Consider the following 20,926-nt stretch of genomic DNA (forward strand, 5'->3'; position numbering starts at 1 on the left):
GGAAAAGGGTATATTTAGATTAGATATTAGGGAGAAACGTTTTCCTCTGAAGGTGTTGAGACATTGGAACAGGTTGTTCAGAGAAGCTGTGGATGCCCCATGCCTGGAAGTATTCAAGGCCAGACTGGATGGAGCTTTGAGCAGTCTGGTCTAGTGTAAGGTGTCCCTGCCCATGACAGGGGGCTGGAACTCGATGATCTTTAAGGTCCCTTCCAACCTCAACCATTTTATGATTCTATGACTGTATTCTTCAACAGTACACTATCAGAGCACAAACACACCCTTTATATGACTTGAGCCACCCTGAGGAAACTTGGAAGGCATTTTCTTTATATCCAGTGCTGAAATAAAAGCTTAACGCACTTACAATCCCTCCTCAAATAAAACACCAACTGTTATGCCTGATGATAAAATCTTACAAGGATTTATGAAGTTCTTTTCCATCAATGATTAGATCCTATTAGGTACCCAAAATGCTGAAACTGCTCAACATGCTTTATCCACTTTCAGTGCACAAAGTTTTGACTCATCCTTTTGTTGCACAGATTTGTTATTGCTTTATAGATACGCATCACATGACATATATGAAGGGAGTTCAGATATAAAGGGTTCCCTCAAAAGTTTGTTCTGTAGCTTTTAGAAACGCAGTATTTTACACAAACTGTAAGATAATACACTCGAACAATGAGAAGGTTACATAAAGCTGTGGACATCATACATGATTGATAAAGAAAAACTTTGGCATGTCAGTCTGCAGGATCAGTTGTTTAGTTCAGCACGTTATCTCAGTCTTGAAACTACAGTAAGCTTAAAATCAGTATTTACAGCAACAGTGGTATATTGCTGTATCTAAATTGTGTCCCTAAGGCATAGATACCCAGTATATAATGTTCTCCTGATCTTAAAGGACAGAGACATCTGATAGAGTTGTAAATGCTTTATTGTTGAAGCTCTATAATTTGAGAATCTGGTGCTGACTGACTAGCTGATAACCTAGAGAGAGTTTTGTTGAACAAGACTAAAATGCCAATAAAAAGATCTGTCCATTCCAATCCAAACTTCTCCTTTCACCTTGAGATAAAATACAAAACACTGTCTATTAACATACAAGAACGGTGAGCAGGAAAACTAATGCTGACATACCTTCTGCTTCCGTCTGTCCAATGAAATCTGTTCTGCAAATTTGAATAATCCCGTATCACTATAATACATTTTCCATCTTCCAGGACTCCCTTGTCAAATGGACTATGTTTTTATTTATCACAACAGCACCATCACTATCCAAAGCTCTAGTGGTACAGATTTCATCTACGGTGCATTTTAAAATAATAGGCAGATCTGAAATGAAGGATTCTATTCAGATTTGAGACAGGGAATGCTGAAACTAAAACTTGCTTCCACTCATGAGAACAGGGCTTAACATAGTTTATAAGCAACGACAGAAAAGGATGGATTACGATTTGACAGAATTTCTGTAACTGCATTTGTGCTGTTCATAGCACAAATATGACAATAGTCTTGCCTTAAGGAGTTTACAGTATAATGAGGTAAATCAGCAAAGAAAATACTGCCCCTCGTATACTAACAGGCCAGTCAGGATTGGTCAATGAAGAAGCTCATCTTCCTATTTTGTGGGTCAATCTGCAGACTGTCAATCCCTATTCTGCAGGTATCTGTTCAGCTATTTATACACTAATTAGCATTTACATTCTGAAACACACTGGGCCTACAACATTTGTTTAAAAAGAAGACTTGTAAATTGTGACTGAGAGGGATATCCTCATAGACACAACAGGGTCAGGCTGGGGAGAGTAGTAAAGGGCTCAGAAGAGCAAACCATCACATTCCCTAGCCACCTGTCTTGCCAGTGTCTGGGCAAGAGCACACACAAAGAAAAGAAGTCAAGAGTAACCATGAGAGCAGCTTGGGCATGGACAGTTTGAGGTATTAGTTAAAGGCAGGTTAGGAGGAGACATCACACACAGGCAGACAGAATAGGTTAGAAACCAGCAAACTAATCTGTTTTGTGGGACACACACTGACAGAGATCCCAAGAAGAAGGGAAAGTGAGGAACTACCCCACTCTTTCTCCTTACTGTTTTGCCCTCACTGTATTTATAGTCCCATTCTTCAAAGTTATTTATAGTCCCAGTCTCCAAAGTTTAAGAGATTGTAGTGCTGGAGGAAGCCATTATTGCAATCTATTCTGATAATCTATATATCTCTGTGCACAATTTTATCCAATAACTTTGCACTAAACTTGTAACATCTGTTTGAGCTAGAATGCTTCCTAACAGACTGTCTTTTGACTGAAGTGAACAAGTTTAATAGCTTCCTGGTAAATTATTCCTAACTATCGATGGAAAGGTAAATCTTTATTATTTGATTTTACCAAGATTCTACCTAACTTGATCCTGCCGCAGGAAAATCTGAATACATAGCTTGTCTACACAGTGTTGTTTCCAGTTCTTATTCCTAATTAACCCGCTCTGACTACACAGATATACTTTTCCTATTCTTCCTTCCATGTGTGTGTTTTTGACCACTGTTGGCTGCAGAATACTGGGCTGGACTGGAGCTTTATCTGAATCAGCACTGACATTTTTATGTACTTGCACGCTAATTGAAATTTACATTCTGAAACACACTGGGCCCATATAATTTTATCACATGCATCGTCTAAGTGGAATTGCAGAAACGCAAGGAGTCAGGTAAGCTTATCTTTTTCCACATATGTAATGCGCACTATCACAAGGTAGCTAAATAGGAATCAATGAGGTCAAGCAAAAGCTACTTCTCAAAGATGTATTGTACAGACTTAACCTCAAATTTAGTATTTCCTTGCAACTCTTTCCCCAGTATTTACCAAAATTTTGTTTTTTAAACAATGATGTCACACAGTACCTTTCACTCTATGTGCTAGCACTATAATGCCATGTACAGAGTTAAATGTGGCCAAGAAATATAGCTTAAAGAACACATTTATACAGCACTAGGTTTTACATACTTCAAATATTCATACTGTTTTAGAATTAAATTAAAAAGTTTTCCTAGAAAAAGCAGTATTGCCAAATGACTATGATGAGGCACTGACATAATCTGCTTCCTTACTGAGCTTTCAGTCTTAGTACTGCACTTGCATCCTATTTTTGGAAAGCCTTTTTCGTAAAGCTGATAAGAACTTTTGAGAAAACCCATGGAAAGCTGTGGTTTAGACTGTAAAAGTGTTAGTTTTCTTACCCACTGCTGGGTAAGAAAAGTGCAATTTGAAGAGCACATACATACAACAAAGCAGCAAACCTGGCAAGTTCAAAGATTCCCTGTGCATTATGGAAAAAAAAATGCCAGCGCATGTCATTTGAGAAGTCCATCTTTCCTTTAGCACAGATGAGTTTTACCTTCTTAGAAATGTATTCCAAATATATTCCCCTCATGCAAGAGGAACCTGTCAGTTTTAAATCAGGCTTTTTTATCTTACTTTCTCCATCCACCCAAATTCACATATGAATAATCCCACTTTCAATCCATTTTCCCCCTTTGTAAATGGAAACTTACATGGTAGCAAGTCACAGCTGAGAGATGGTAACTTAAAAAACCTGTTCCATAAATGCTCTCAATGATGGAATTTCGTTCTATTTTATGAAATAAACCACTATAGGAAAACCTTAATATTGTTTGTAGCCTGGATCAGCGCTGCAGATTAAATTCCCTTGCTTGAAAGAAGCAGTTTTGAAGCTATGTTTATGGAGTTATCCCAGTTAATAAAAATCAACAGCTATACTAAGGAATATACCCTCAAAAAAACCAACAAACCAAAACTAACAAAAAATAAAAAATCCTAACACATTCTAAATACTGTTGATTTCCATTACTAGGGGGAATATAACCTGAGATAATGACACAAAAGGCCTACCTCACATCTCCCCTCCATTTAAGACCAACAAGGCCACTGGAGTTCATGGTGGAGCATAGTCCAAGTTCTGAACTCACAAAGCAAACACAGGCCACTACGACCTAGACTTGGCAAAAAAAATATCAACAACTGACAGATCAGAAATGTCTGCTATCAAAACAGCAATCTGACAGCAATCAATACAAAATTAAGACTGAAGTTGAGTTTGAACATGACAAACTGTTCACAACCCGTATCTTCTACCCCAAGAGAGGGAGAACTCTAAGGTCAGGCTTTCTTGAACTTTCCTCAAACCTGGACTTCACATATTTAAAGTTATTATGAGTGATGCCCACATATGAAAGCCTGCTGCACATAGATACTAAAGTAATGCACATGATCCCACAGGTCAAATCCTGCTCACACTGAAGCTAGTGAACAGGATGCACAAGTTACGGGATTCAAGTTTAAAAACAAACCAACCAGAAGCCTACTGGTGACGAATTAAACAAAGGCTCAACCACAAGCTGAGCTGCCTGTCTTGTAGAAATACCCAAGAAATTTCACGTCTGAACTGATTTATATATTGTTTAATTCCTTATCTGCTTGATATGCAGCTCACTAACACTAGGAAATACACACAGATTCAATAAAACATGAATGTGCTGCCTAATGCATGAAAATGCATAACTTGTACAGAAAATAAAATCCATTCATTTATATTCCGCAGAAGACTATGTCCTAATCTGCAAACACATTTCAGCACAGAGAAAACCTCTGAACTAGAGGTACTAGATATTGATAGAGACATTAGGGAAAATCAAGAAAAAGTATGCATCTGAAAGGTTTATATATCTACTTAGCTAGAACTGAAAGAGACAGGCTTAACATACATGTAATTTAAAATCTATATTGACTAGGTGTCAGTTAATAAGTAAAAATTTCTATCTTTATAAATAATGGCTAAAACAATGATCTGTGCAACCTGAGGGACTTAAAAACATGTAAGTCATTTTACTTGTATGCGCCAGCTACTAATCACTGTTTCATATTTCATAGTCTATGTATAATATACTCTACATTTAGAATAGACAAGTGTTGGAAGTTGCAACCTAGAAATTACAAGATTTTAATCTTTCAGTACTACTTTTAGCTTTAAGCTGTTAAATTAGCATCAGCCATTTCCCTCAACACCTTATGCAAGTGGCTCTTCAATTTAGCTTTTCTGATCATCACCAATATCAAGCATGTGCAAGCTCCCAGTATTCACCTAAATGTATAACTGCTGTCTTAATAACCAAAGTCTGCTATTCTTGCTAACAGAGGGAAAATGATTTTAAAAGCTGCTTTCAAGTATGTGGAGGCAGTATTCTCATGGGAGAACGGATAATTGGTACATGAACTCTGAATAATCCTGAAAGATACAGCAAGGCCATGAGAGGCCCAAGGAAGCTTAAGCAAGCAAGATAAGAAGCAGCTGGAATTCACTGAGTTAAGAGAACTGTGGACTGTTGGCAAGCTTTCGAGGTCAAGTTCTCACACCTCTGCTTAGCCAATTATATGTTAGTCACTAAGGGTCTTCAAGACACGTATCCAATCATAATATGCCAAATCACTGTAACTGCATGTAAGAAATAGTATATAAGGAGTTAAGGCTTTGCAATAAACAGCTTTTGTCTGATCATATTGATCTCTGACTGGGTCCATATATTCTGCGGCACATGTAAATTAAAGCCTGTCAAAATTAATCTTTCCAAAATGTCATCCTGGAGATAGACTAAACTGACAAACTAAAAGATCCTAGACCAGGAGCACTTAAAGTACCAAATGGATGGATATCACAAAATTATTTAAGCCATAAAAACTGAAATAAATGAGTAGCACGGTTGTAGCCATAAAAACTATCAGAAGGCAGCAGTCAGCATGGTGCAACTGTCATACCAAATAGCATTATGGAAGCACTGTAATTGGTGGTTTTCTTTTTGATTTTATGTAGCAAAAGTCACAGTCCTATCAGTCACAGTCATCACAGCTGACTCCCTATGTAATAATAGCCACAATGTGGGGAAAAAATAAAACAAACCAAAACAAAAAAGAAACCCAAAAAAACCCTCAAAAACCCACCACTCGATCAACATGAACTACCAGAAATTACTACTATTTTAGGAATACCAGAGAAGTGCTCCTCAGATGATAAGAGTTTACAGACCTGTAAACAAAGTGTCAGCTAGCAAGACAGTTGATGAAATAAGACAAAACTTTGAAACAGGCATGGCATCAACAGAACATAAGCTATTAATATAAAATACTCATTAAAGCTATTAACTAAATAATGCCTAAAGAAAAACAGTTTTACAATTTATTATATTTTCATAAGGCTTTTGACAACATTCCTGATAAAACCACTGAAGAACCTGATCTGCTAACAGGAACAAAACCTACAAACAAACCAACCAACCCCCGAGTTTATGGTCAAGTAGTAAATGTAAAAAAGTAGAATTTTTATGATTTCATGACTGCTTCTTTCCTTATATGAATTAAATTATGTTTTTGGAGGACTGGAAGCATTTAACAGAACACTGCACGCAAATAAGCTGGAACAAAAAAATCTATGGTATGTAAATGACCATATGACAGCAAATGGTAAAACCAAAAGATTTTAAAATATGCTAAATTAGCAGCATCAAAACAGGAATATGAGCCTCACTGAATGAAATTCAGAGACCTCTGAATGTACAGCTGAAATCAACAGAGCAGTTAAGGTGTTGGGATGCATAAACATTCCATTTTTCCACAGGGAAATCACACTCACATCTCCAACAATCTCCTTTTCAGGAGGTATGCTGCGTAACACAGTGGGCTCTGAGATAGAAGGAAGGATAGTTGCAGAGAGAGAAAACACTGTGGGTTTAGTAACATGATTTAATTATTTACTTAGACTGAGTAAACAGCAGAATAAGGAAACAAGTGATGAAGTACATTAAAACAGAGCAGGGACTTTTGATTTTCTGGATTTTACTATCCTATAACACATAGAACAATATATACCAAGTCACATAAAGAGGTAAAAATTTTTTTTTTTTTTTTAAATCCTACAAAGTTTCAGCATGTTTTGCACTCAATGCTGTATGGTGTACCAATGCCGAGAAACTAGCAAGAGACACCCAAGAATTACAGTTCATCCACCAATTTCTTTGCAACATAATAACAGAACACGAAATACATCACTACTGAGCTCTTAATTTTTCTGAAAATGAGATAAAAGCAGAATATGCAACGATTAAACCATTCTCCACTTACAACTTCATTACAAAAGACCTATTATAACAAAGTGAATTGTCCCCCATGAATCCACTCCAGAGCACTCTTATCTTCCTCTGAAGCAACTGCTGCTAGCCACAGAATACTGCAGTACCCTGGCCTTGCCTTCAATACCATCATGTACACTCAAGCTGTACTGCTTTTCTCTCTACTTTGTCTTATCCGTTTTACTTGTGTAGTTAATGGAAAATATTTCATTTGCATCTTAAAGTAGTTAATTAATCACACACGCTACAATTTTATGTTCCCAGAAAAAATACGTTTCACATGTTCTCATAAGGATAAATTGCATCTTCAAGGAACGGAAATTAGCGTTTTAAAATATTAATTAAATTTTAAATTAAATTTCTTAAGCTTACTTTTTATGCAATACCAGTAGAGAAACAATGCTATCAGAATTACAAACATCACCATAACAAATTTACTTAAAGTTGATAGGGCCATAAATCTTTCTTCTAATTCAACATTTTTCACAAATAAAAGGTGGCTGAGGATTAAACAGATAACAGCTCCTTCACTTGTATTTTGCCAGATGAAGCCAAAAGCAAAGTCATTGTTACCTGATAAATTACTTTAGAAAATGATTTGGGAATTCTTAACTCTCACTGTGCTTTCCAAATCCTTGTGTTTAAATCTTTCTGACACAAGTAGAGGCAACAGGAAAATGCTGAAAATCAGTGGACATTGACTTACTCCCACTGAGACCTTTCTTAATGAAGTCATATGAAGAAGCTTCATGTAAACATAAACACATTTTTCATATAGGGGGGAAAGAGGAACAAAAGAGCAATGGAGGCTTGAGTGTTATACTCAAGTTCTCAGATAACCACAGTGTCAATATAGACATTATTAAGGTTGTTGAGACACATAAAACTTGCATACAGCTTACATAAACAGCCTATATGAAGGAAGGACGAATGCATGGGGTACCTACACAACACAAATTAATCTTGCAATTTTTCAAAGCTAAAATTAGGAAAAAAAAACACCACAAAACAAAACAGATAAGAAAGGTGCCTAAAGTTATGATCTCAAATTTGCATTAAGTATTCCTTATGATTTTCAAAAATGCTCAGCTCTCAGCAGCACTGTAAACCCCAACATCATGAAAAAAAATAACGTAAAAGTATGAGATGAAAAGCTAAATGAGATTACCTTCTCTAAATGACAAAGCTATTTGCATTTAAGCAGCATGCAAACAGTAACTACATTTTACATTTGCATAATAATTAAACAATCCTTTTCAGACAAGGTGTGTCTCACAGAATCTTCACAGATATTAACTTCTTATCTTAAACTAACCCTTGGTTTACCTACAGAAGCTTTGTTAGTGCCATTATAATTTCCTGAGGCAACCCCCTAACTCTTCTAACTCTTATTACTGTAATTTATGCCTTGTAACTGGTCACCGAACTGGAAGACTTGTGTATACACACATAACCTGTTAGTTGACACCTTACATATGTTAGTGCTCTGAGTCACTACATTCTGTATTTTTATATGAAAAAAATGGATTGCCCATCTTGGATGGATAAGGTTAAAATCTGATATACACATTCTAAACCCATGCTCTTCTACCTCCTCCCAACATTTTTTATATATATATATATATATATATATATATATATATATGTATGTATATAAAAAGAAGTCAGTACCTTGACCCCTATTTTTCATGCACCAGTTAACTAGAAAATTACAGAACCTGAAAAAGCTCAGATAAAATTCATCAAGGGGATTAAAACAACGCATGCTTTCTCCCTCCAGTAGTGTGGGATGCTACTGAAATGTGAATTAAAGACTCTCAAGCCTTTGAAAGATTAAGACTCCTGAATTTTTAATTTTGTTAACTAATCATTAGAGAACTGGAAATTGCTGGGTTTCTGACTGTTTGATAGGTAGCTGCTTCCATAAAGTACATTTTTAATTTTGTAAGAGCTGGCCTGTTTCCCAGCAGTACCCTGATTTGTAGGACCACTACTTATAGCACCTAGAGCATAATTAAATATTAAGTCTCTCCTTGATATATGCAAAGTCTGGCTAAGAGGATCAGCAGACATACTGAGGGGGTCTTTCACACATTTTCTGGTAATTGAACACTACAATATCATTACAGTCATCTTTACTCAATAGGAGTCCACACTCATCCTTTATGGTGTCTGCTGCCCCTTTCTGTACCAAGCAATGGTAAAGGAACAGAAGGATCCCCTTAAATCATGTAAAAAATGTCAAGCAGGTAAGGATGAACCAATCTGGAAGTAAGAGAATGAATAATTTTTTTTTAAATATTTGCAATTTAAAGTTCATTTAAAAAAAGATCCAAACGAACAACCTTTAAACACATTCTTCTACAATCTAAAATTAACTTCAATCCACACATCCCCCTTCTTAAAAAAAAAAAAAAGTTTTTTTTTAATTTACTACTTTGCTTGATGAGAAAAGATGACCAAATTAATAATGGTGTAGTGATGCTATATAAATTGATACCTACAGACTCAACATAGTAGTCTGAGCATATGTTTGAAATGTCTACTTTTTGACCCCGCTTCACCCAGGACTACCCAGCAATCTGATCAAACTTTTCAATTGTGTTTCAACATCCCCTTCTGTAAAACAAGGCTGCTTTTGAAGGCCTTTGCATCTGAGACATTAACTTGCACAAGAAACACACTTAGTGAACGGTTTGCCCAAAGCTCGCTCTCTACTTTTCAGCAGTCATGGAACTACTGAATACTGCAGTGTTCTTGTACCATGAAGGATTGTGAAACATACAAAGTTTTCATTGTGCTATTTTATTATGCTATTTCCCCTGTTTATGAATGCACAAAATATGCAAACTTAAATATCAAATAAAATCATTGCTCACTTTCTAGTATCAACTTGTAGACTAGCATTTGACATCAGCTGACTAGAAGAGGAAAAAATAAGCAAAATATAGTCTAATAGCAGTGGATCACTCATTTGTTTTTTGGACATTTGTGAAAAACTCTGAATTCCAATGCCTGGTACCTTACAGACAAACCAATATGATTCTCCTGTCTAAATCACAGCAAAAAATATTCAATGCACAATCACTAGCACAAAATATTCAATGAAAACAATAGGTTCTCATCTATCACATTAGCTTGAACTGACATGAAAATTAGTATAATGTTAAAATATGCTCCAGAAGGACTTTTAGCAGCAATTTTTAGCACTCTTAAGCAGCAATTTTGGTGAAACCCCAATGATTTTCATACATGTAGATATAAGCACAGCCTTCACTATTGCAAAGCAAAAAAACAATCTCTGAACTTAGCTAAATAATAAACACCATTTTCAGAGACTTTTTATATTACAGTATTGTATACACATTTTTATACAATTAGCTCTGAAATGTTTGAATTTTTCTAGCACAGGAGTTAAGCTTTTTACTACATGGCTTCATGCACTACTTGCTTACTCACAGCAAAAGAGTAGAGCGCTTAGGTGATCAGCCAGTCTGTGTTAGGAGCAAATGGATGGCCGCCAGGGGAATTATTTTTTTTTTTTACCTAGGGATTGAAGACATTCTTCCCTCAAAAAAAAAAACAGGTATATTTCCCTGGCTGAAATTAGGAGTATTCTAAAAATCTACTACTTCAGGGAACGGAAATTATTAACTGATTATATCTGATTATATGGACAGACCTAAACAGGCTGGAAGAAGGGGCCAACAAGAATCAAACAAAGTTTAACGGCCACACTGCATCCAGGACAGAAGAAGTGGGGAGGGATAGGCTGTGGAACAGCTTTGTGAGAGGGCCCTGGGGGTCCTGCTGGGCAGTGAGCCACACAAGCTAGCAGCATATGCAATGCACTCAATTTTTCAAATATCACGAGGCAAAGCAAATGGGTGTGTTTCATGTTGTAAAGTTATATACATTTTGACTTACCACATTATGAGAGAAAATCAAAAGTAGTCAGATCTCATATATTTCTCAAGCAAGTGTAATGAGTCCCACAAGATTTCTGACAAATACAGGTTCTGTCTTCTACAGACATGGGTGAAAGCTATTACTACCTGTAACTTTTTTCTTAAAACATACTCCAGTTGAATCTTTTAGACTTGAACTGCTTTTAGATTGGAAAACAGGTCACAGGCAACACAAATATTGACAAAGGATTGAACTGAAGAATCCAATCACAGAGGGATGCCTGAAGTGCATCTGAGGAGTTAAGAGCATGTATTACTGTGAATGCAAGAGAAAAAGTAATTTCTAAAGAAAGCAAGAGATAAGCATTTTCTGTTACTTTTAAGATATTATTAGGATTATTCCCTTGGATGATCCTAGCACAGTGACTCAGAACTGATATATCGCTTTTGTTTTATATGAATGTGTTTTTATGCATAGTTTTTTTGAGGAACTATTAGAAATCTTCAATTTCAGTTCCATAAGGTGAGGGAAGACATTTAGAAAATGGATAAAAAGTAACTCTGCTCCTGAATAATTCTACCTGCAGCAAGTGATATTCATTATTTCAGAACAGCACACAAGCTTCAAAGACATGACTACTTCTTCCTTTTAAGACTTTAGTATATTTACATTGTAGATAAAAACGTAGAACCTCTAAAAATATGTATTATTATGTATTACAATATATATTAACCACTTCACCAAAATAACTTGTGAAATAAAGCAGTTAAAATATTAACGAATAACCAAGAACCTTTTTGTATATATGGGATTTTTAATACTCTACTTGACAAACGCAAGCATTTTCACTCCTGAGAATATTCACTAGATGATCCTTATTAGTCTTAGATCAACTTCTACATATACTTTAAAAAAATGAAAGTTAGGCACTTTGTTACCCTTTAATTCAGAAGGAAAGTTAATGTGTTTTCATCTTGAAAATCAGAAGAACTCTGTCTCTTTTAGTTGGAAACAAATAAATACCTAAATGTAACTTCTTCCATCAATGATTTTATCTTATTTTTTTCTGGACTTATACACTGAGAAAGACTTAAAACTATTACTTGGGCAGTTAAATATATGAACTGGTTTTAAGCAATTACCATCTTTCAGTTGTTAGATGCTGCCTCTTAGGAGACCACAGCAGACTATGACTGAAAGCCCTCTCTATCTATTAAGTCTTCCCATGTGAGAATGTCCTTAATGTTCCTACTACACATTCATGGAATAACACTTTAAGATCCCAGAGGAAAAAAAAAAAAAGAAAAAAAAGAGACAATGACCAGTAATTCTCATTCTGACTATAATATCACACCAAATAGAAGATACAGAGGGAAGTTAAAATTGACAGGAAAAAAAGGTCAGAAAAGAAAAAAATATACAAGCACCTCAAAGTCAATGCTTGACATGGTAGAAAATCATTAGTGTTTAATCGAGTTTGGTATTATGTACTCTTGATCCCAAACAAAAGCCGAGGAATCCATTAACTTTACACAGCTTTGTTTTACAAAGAATCATAATGTATTAGAAACCTGATTCAAAAGAAAGGTAGAATTAGTCCCCCTACCAACAGCACGCATCACAACCATGTCCTGGTAAACCAGCATTTCATCTTATAATCCTTGTATAAAACCAGTCTTATACTATAATTTACAGCAATCAACATTAATACCTTTTCTTCAGGCCAGCAAGCTCTAAGAACAGCTTGTGTCCTGAAGTACACAAGTAGCTTGCTATCCTCATCACTGAGATGGAAGGCTTGCTCCAGAATTTGCAATACTCTGATGCGAGGCTTCACTGCTAAAGAGTCATCACCACAGAAAGGTCTCAACCAATCCAGAAGGTCATCTGAAGAAACTATTTTCTCCCTGTAATTAAACAATACAGTGTTCAACAGTCTTTGGTAATCCTGATGAAAATCCTACATGTATTTTCAAAGCTGTTAACAAGTACATTCAATACACAACAAATATGTAACACTGGAAGTGGAAGAACTCACCTCTGTGAGACTGCAAAGAAATTAGCCCCATAAATCGCATGCCTAAAGCTAAGTAGTGCAAGTTTTGAACACCAAATAACCATGTAATAACATAGAAATCTATCTATACAGTTATATTCTCCCACATACTACCCTGTTTGCCAATTTTATGACAATAGTGATGGATTTCAGCACCTGAAAATCCAAGCCTTATTATCATGGTGTCTGGTCCTCACTGGTGCCTGTACTTCCATGCCATCTGACTTTATGGAAAACCATCCTGAATGCTTGCATTTTAAGTATGACATTTTTGTATCTGATGTTTATTCATTATATATTACGTCCTATATTCTCTTTCTTTCCTTGCAAGTTCCTTCTTTACACTCCACATACACAAATTAGTGGATTTTTCCGATTTGGCTAATTAGAAAAATTCTTAATTAAAATATTTGGTTCAAATAGTGTATTATATTGAATACATTCTGTGAAAGCATTTAAAGTGCACAAATTACCATGAAATCATCAACCAGCTAGCAGTTAAGATAATAGACTATGTCCCTAAGAGGCTGTAAACTAGCACGTAACAAATTAGTAAATGCTATCCTGCTACATTTCAGTAGTATTTTAAAACTAAAGCTTTTTTTTTTCCTCTGGGGAAAAAAAATCATGAAAGTGGTTCCAGGTGGAGCATAATTTGTAACTAATGTTCCCTTATTTGTCTTAACAAGACAGATGAGAAAGTAATATCAGACAGAAAACACCAATTTAACCTGTCTTGCAGCTCTGAAGTAATAAACATTGACAGCATAGGTTTTCATATTACAAGGATTTCAATTTTACTTAGACTTTATATTGTCTGAATGACACTGTTAGCTCAGAACTTCAACTAAATTAGTCATGCTTCTGCTGAACAGGTGGCATTCCAACTGTAAATTAAAAGTTTGGGAATTAAGAGGATCTGCTGGAATACTTCAAGAGATTTTTAGAGCTCACTCTTGATGTTTACATATGTTTTCCTGAGGGAAAAGATTTATATTTTGTAAATTGAATAGCTGAGGTTTAAGGTGATATATAAGAACAAGTATTTAAATGAATGTAAACAATCTCTTCTAATCACCATGTCTTTCACTCCAGCTTATTGTTTCAGCAGTTAAATATTAAAGTATGCAAATAAAAGACTCCAGAAAGTATATCTCAGAATAACATAGTACCAATTCTCGCATTCTACCTTACAACACTGCAAATGAAATTTACAGTTGATTTTGACATCAATTCAGTCTAGTTCAGTATCCAATATTTATCTAATTTAGTGTCAGTGGAGAAGCCTCCAAACAATAGCATGATTGTTTTTGTGTGGCTACCAGAGGGCGTGAGCTTTTTTTCTCATACATGAGTTAGTCTGTATGTCTAGAAATAAAACTGGGTTTTGTTTTTTGGTAATTTTTTTCAATCCTTCTCTTTACCAGAAATTCCAAAAATGTCAGTGTCCTGGGTTCAGCAGTAGCAGTCATTTTTCCCCTTCTTGGTAGCTGGTGCAGTGCAGTGTTTTGACTTTCAGCTTGGGAACAGAGCTGATAACAAGGATGTTTTGGTTTGGCCAAGGACTTTGTGAGCCTCATGCTCTGCCAGGGAGGAGGGGAGGCCAGGAGGAAGCAGAGACAGGACACCTGACCCAAACTGACCAAAGAGCTATTCCATACCATAGCACGTCATGCCCAGGATGTAACTGGGAGTTAGCCGGAAGGGCTGGGAGACGGCAGGGTTGGAGGAGGTATCGGTCGGGGCTTGGTCGGGCTGAGGGGGGCAAGTTATCGGTCGGCTGGTGCTGAGGTGTTGTATTCTCTTCCCTTGTTATTTCCTTTATCATTATTATCATTGGTGGTAGCAGTAGTGATTTGTGTTATACCTTAGTTACTAAACTGTTCTTATCTCAACCCGTGGGAGTTGCATTCTTTTCGATTCTCCTCTCTGTCCCTCCGGGAATAGGGGGAGGGCAAGAAAGAGGGGGAAGTGAGCGAACGAATTACCTGACTGGGTTTAAACCACGACAGTCAGTGAGACATACAGAACATTCTGTATGTCTCCATACACCACATTTCATTATGTGACCTGAAATAAGGACATCCCCAAAACACAACAAAAAAAAATGTAGTGAAGCATCACCGTACAGCACTTGTGAAACTGTTTCTTCATTATACCCTGCAAACATTAACAAATTTAGATATCTAAATTATCTAAAAGTGAGCCATTATTATTTGTTACTTATCTACTAAACCGAAACAAAAGCAGTGAAATACTCCTGGTAGATATACAAGCTAAGCAGTCACAGCATAAAAAACATTTTCTCCAACCACCATAACACATAATTACCTAAATTTTAGCTTCAGTGACTTGCTTTCTTCCAAATGATCAAGTAAAGGCTTCTGTCAGGGCTCAGGTTTTGAACCTGATAAATGGTAGACTGTTCCAGAATAAAGTCTTACAAAATTAAACGCAAACCCCTTATAGATACCCATGAAGAAAAATCATCCCTATTCAGTATCATACCTTCAATGTTTTCATGAAAAGTATCTTTGAAAGTCATAATCAAAAAATCTATAAGGGAAGCTCTTACCCTTTCTCAACACTTGCATGCACTGCAGAGACGATGCCTTCTAGGATCCCAAGTGGATCTTTCAGTGGTGGGGATGAGCCACCATTTCCGCTGTTAAGCAAAGACATAATACTACCATTAAAATTGTCCTTGATGTCGTATCCAATTCTATCCACCTCTAGGATTTACATGAACTGTTCAACAATTCTACGATTTACATGAACTGTTCAACAATTCTAGCAAGTTGCTACTTTTCCTGCTTAACTAGTACCTTTATTTTTTAGGTAAAAGGAATGTAAGGAGAAACAAGGAAAGAGAAATACCAAAATACTTAAGTGAAATCTGAAAGAAAAAGAATAGTTAACATTTAGCTCTTCTCAGATCAGCAGAATATGAACACGTAATCTCATTACTTTAAGGATCTCATCGGTATTGACTAAACAGATTAAAATTTACACATAAATGTCATCTTTTCAAATACTGCTTTGCAGTACCACTACTGGCTTAAACCAACTTGAACTGTAAACTGAGTCAAGAGAATCCTCTCTGCTGATTCAGCAGATTTCTCCCTGGACACCTGGCTTCACTTTCCATTGGATCAACCAGGTTCATGATTATCAGAACCAGTAAAATTAAGAAGTAGAATCAAAGAATCATAGAAAAGTTAGGGTTGGAAAGGACCTTAAGATCATCTAGTGCCAACCCCCCCACCATGGGCAGGGACACCTCACAATAAATCATAGCACCCAAGGCTCTGTCCAACCTGGTCTTGAACATAGCCAGGGATGGAGCATTCACAACCTCCCTGGGCAACCCATTCCAGTGCCTCACCACCCTCACAGGAAAGAGTATCTTCCTTATATCCAATCTAAACTTCCCTTGTTTAAGTTTGAACCCATTACCCCTTGTCATGTCACTACAGTTCCTAATGAAGAGTCCCTCCCCAGCATCCCTATAGGCCCCCTTCAGATACTGGAAGGCTGCTATGAGGTCTCCACACAGCCAGGCTGAACAGCCCCAACTTTCTCAGCCTATCTCCATACGGGAGGTGCTCCAGTCCCCTGATCATCCTCGTGGCCCTTCTCTGGGCTTGTTCCAACAGTTCCATGTCCTTTTTATGTTGAGGACACCAGAACTGCACACAATACTCCAAGTGAGGTCTCCCGAGAGCAGAGTAGAAGGGCAGGATCACCTCCTTCAACCTGCTGGTCACGCTCCTTTTGATGCAGCCCAGGATATGGTTGGCTTTTTGGGCTGCAAAAAGTATGGAATATGTGGTCAGGAACAGCATGTGGGAAAGGGGAGGGTCAAGCCACCCATGAAGCAGCATCCACTATGCATGCGTAGGAACAGAAAAATGTGAATCGTGCTGCCTATCTGGTGTTCCAGTTTCAATAGAGTTCTGCAAGTCAAAAGGTAGTAAATATTAAAAATAAAATAAAATAAAAATCACCCCAGTAGGAAAAGAAGCTTCATTTATAATGCAATGAAACTGACATTTTCTGCTAACACTTTCAGCAAAACAAACCTAAGATGTGGCTGGTGCTTATCTCTGCATGGAAACCACTGCAGTGTCAGTGATGCCTGGATGAGCTGGAAAAACAACAGTTTTGCCTAGTTTGTCAATGCTGCATTAAAGAGAAAGAAAAGCAAGTAGCTCCAAAGTTAGCATACTAAAGATGACTCAAAACCCCAGAGATGAAGTGTATTTTCTCTACAGTTCATCAGCATATCAAAGCTCCTATGCTACTAAAAATGTCAGCCTCTTCCTATATGATCTTTTAAGAAGAATAAAGACATCTCCAGACTACCTTGACTATTCTGTCAAAAGCCAAAATACACTATATAGCTGATAGTAATGTGCAAAAATAACTGCAATATTCTACTTTTTTATGTCAAGAGTTATGAGAGCATTCATAATTTTCTCATTTATTACTTCCATAAGATAAATATATTGCCTAAAATGATTATGCTATATGGCACAGAGAGCTGAATTTTTATAACCTTTAATATCTTCACTCAGAAATTTCTACTTTAGTTTTAACTTAATAGGTGACCAGCACTTCTGTGAACAATACTAGCTTTAAAACCAACACAAAATTAATGGTCATTTCTGAAAACAGGAAACCACCGTTTCAGACAATACACCTCTGAAGCCAGTTCTCAGGTAAAATAGATGTATGAACGTTTACAGAAAGCTTCAAATTTGTCATTATACATAGACAGGTACTATTCTTGTAAACAGGAGAAAAGGAGGAGGGAAAAAAAAAAAAGTGAATCTAAGCAGTAAGTTACAGTTATCTAGAATAAGAAAGTATTTTTTTTTTAATCTAGAAAGATTGAAAGCTAGCGGGTTTTTAAGCTAAATATTATTGCCTTTGCTACCTAACAGAGAAACAAAACGAGATTGCAGTTCATGAGACAAGTAATTGTGTCAAGTTTCCATAGACTGTTGCCTTGTTCTTTTCTTAATAATTAATGATTAAAAATAAGCAGCTACTAAAGAAACAAACATAATTAATGAAGGATTAGTCTCCCACACAGATTATATGCTATTTTATGCATGTTTTCAACAGCATAACAGGATTCAGTGTTCACCTCAAAACTCTTAGGTATGAGCCTGGTGTAATTATACTGATAAAGGCTTATTTTGATTTCAGTTCAGCTTCAAAAAAAAATGATGCATATTTAATCAAATTCCTCAAACACAGTAAAATACAAAGAATCTTTGAAAGATGAACAAATTAACTTCACCTTTTAATCTAATTACAGTGTTCACTGAAAATACCCAGTATCACCTTACTTTTCCAGGCTTATTTTCCTATTTCCATTTGCATTTCCTCTATGTATCGGCAAAATAATAAAGTAATATATTGTTGGTGTGAGCATTCAAAGCTGGAGAAGAAGTCATAATGCCAAACAATCATTTCCATCAGAAATACCATTTAACTATGATATCCAAGTTACAAAATTACTCTGTACGACCTCTGCTCAAGTGAGATCAGAGAGTAAAAAAACCTAAAATTCTGGGTTTTGGTAGTTTTTATTTTTTTTTCTCTTTTAAGCAAGCTACGCAATCTAACAAAGCTCGTTTTACCTTCTTCACAAAGCAGTGGTCATCTGGCCATTACAAAAGAACTCAAAACTTAACCAAACCTTTTCTGCTCACTGACTGGTAAATGCTTCCAAAATTTCATGACATGCTACATCCATCTGGACACCTAAGATATGGAATTCCGGAGCTGCAAATGAAGAGATTATAATGTCTTCAATAGACAAACTGTCTTCCCTGACTAACCATAAAAATGTCTACAGTCATGGATTATGGAAAATGTCCACTATATCACAAGTGATCTTAGATAAAGGATTAAACTGAAACTTATATAAGCCTAATCAAACCGCCATCATTACCAGCATCTTTTTTGCTTTGGTTTGGTTTTCTGTGCTTTGTTTTGTTTTGGTGCTTTGTTTGTTTGTTTTTTCCAGAAGTTCATGATGTCTACTGAAGAGGAAACAGATTTCTTTAAATAACAGCTGTTTCCATAGAAAAACAAGCAAATAATACATATAATACAAAGTATGATCTGGATATTATACATGTCTTATAAAGTATGTAGGTATGCTCTGCTGGAGAGATTTTATATATACCAATGCAAAAGCTTCTACTTCGAATTTTGCATGCCAGAACTAGAGAGTCAAAGGAAATAAAAGGAGTTAACTGGACAATATTGTTCTTGAAATCACAGTACAGGTACCTAATATTAGACAATAACTGCATCCTGCATTTAACAAGAAGTCCATTTCTGAGAAGGTGCTGGAGATTTCAAGCTTGTGGTATTGTACAGTGTTGAAAAATGAAACCAAAAAGTAATTTCCTTAAACTTTCATAAAGGCAATACTTTCTAAAAGGTCTTCAATGGTCAATAAATATATTCTTCAATAAATATATTCTTCAATAGTCAATAAATATATTAAATTAAATAAATATATTAAATAGTCAATAAATATATTAATAACAAAGCATACTTTACTGTGTTTGAAGGGGGGCATGTAGTTATAAACCTGAAAAAGGGTGCAGTTTTCAAGCACAGAAGTGGTGGATTGATGCCTAACTTTCAGGCAAGTCACTAACACTATAATAAACTTTCATATCCATACAGGCCTGTTTCACTTATCATTAGAATACCTTAATTATATTCCCTGTCATCATACAGAAAATCTAAGTTCAGCGTTACAGTCTTACAACTGCTACTCTGAAGGTTAATTGTCAATGAAGGGGTTTTCCAACATGGTATCTTTCAAATCAATTGTATAAAATAACCACACTATGTAACATAACAAAGCTCCAGTAAATTAACCTGAAGAATTGTTCCTTGAAATGTTGCATTTATTGAATAGTAGTTTGTCATTCCATATACACAGGCAAGACTACTTCTTTAATTGCATTAACCCTGAAACATGAAATATTACACAAAACGTGGTTAATATGTTCTAATTTCTGTTTAATTTCTATGGTCTAGCTTTCAAGCTAGCAGCTGGGCATAGGATAGAGATGCATCCAATTCTATTCATAGTGACAACATTAATAGCAGCAGCCTTAAGATAGGTCAAGCAACAGCCCTTCTTTTAATTGCTCCCTATATCTGGAGTGATGCTACTCTGTAATATTCTTACTGAATTTCATAATAAGAAGGATATTATTTCAAGTATTTTCTATTTTATTTTATGCTAGATTTTCGCTTCATGTTCTTTATCGTTGTAGTAGACAAACTTCACATAAGTCATTATCTGCTCATTTATCATTAATTATATGGTATGATCTTCCCTTTACTCCGGGGGGGGAGAGGATGGGACAGGACAGGACAAAGGAATAAAGCAAAACCACACACACAAAAAAGGGAAAAAACTAATTTGTACTGATCACATTAGGTCACATCACACACCAAATGAGTTCATCTGAAGCACCCATGTAATTCTCCCATCTTTGCCACAGTTTTCTCTACCTGAGGGACAGGTATTTCCTTCTTTACTGGAAAGTGCTGCCTAGGAGTTAGTGGTCCTGGTGTCTGCCCCAGAACTCGCAGACATTCCAGCTTTGCAATGGATATAAGGAACAAGAAATTCAGTCCACAGAAAAATGCTGGTAAGCAGCAGAGTAGAAAGAATTTTGATAGGTTCCTCATACTCTACATGTACATGAGACTCAT

General features: G+C 36.1%; 1 protein-coding gene across 4 annotated transcripts in view; it reads right to left on the reverse strand.

Annotated features, from left to right (window-relative positions):
* The window catches only part of NBAS (NBAS subunit of NRZ tethering complex), a 184,039-nt gene that overhangs the window by 31,124 nt on the left and 131,989 nt on the right, over positions 1-20,926 (reverse strand). For 3 of the 4 annotated variants that reach the window (XM_061460839.1, XM_061460840.1, XM_061460838.1), the window contains 2 exons: positions 15,741-15,830; positions 12,821-13,016 (listed from right to left, as the gene is read on the reverse strand). In XM_061460839.1, coding sequence (XP_061316823.1) covers positions 12,821-13,016; positions 15,741-15,830 — 286 coding nt within the window. Of the gene's footprint in view, positions 1-3,913; positions 4,020-12,820; positions 13,017-15,740; positions 15,831-20,926 lie in introns of those variants that run through there. The other variant, XM_061460841.1, reaches the window with a different exon arrangement.

The sequence above is a fragment of the Pezoporus flaviventris genome, unplaced genomic scaffold, assembly GCF_033815535.1.
Source record: "Pezoporus flaviventris isolate CSIRO_AGI_PZ_B2104156 unplaced genomic scaffold, CSIRO_AGI_Pfla_v1 ptg000031l, whole genome shotgun sequence".
Taxonomy (NCBI): domain Eukaryota; kingdom Metazoa; phylum Chordata; class Aves; order Psittaciformes; family Psittacidae; genus Pezoporus; species Pezoporus flaviventris.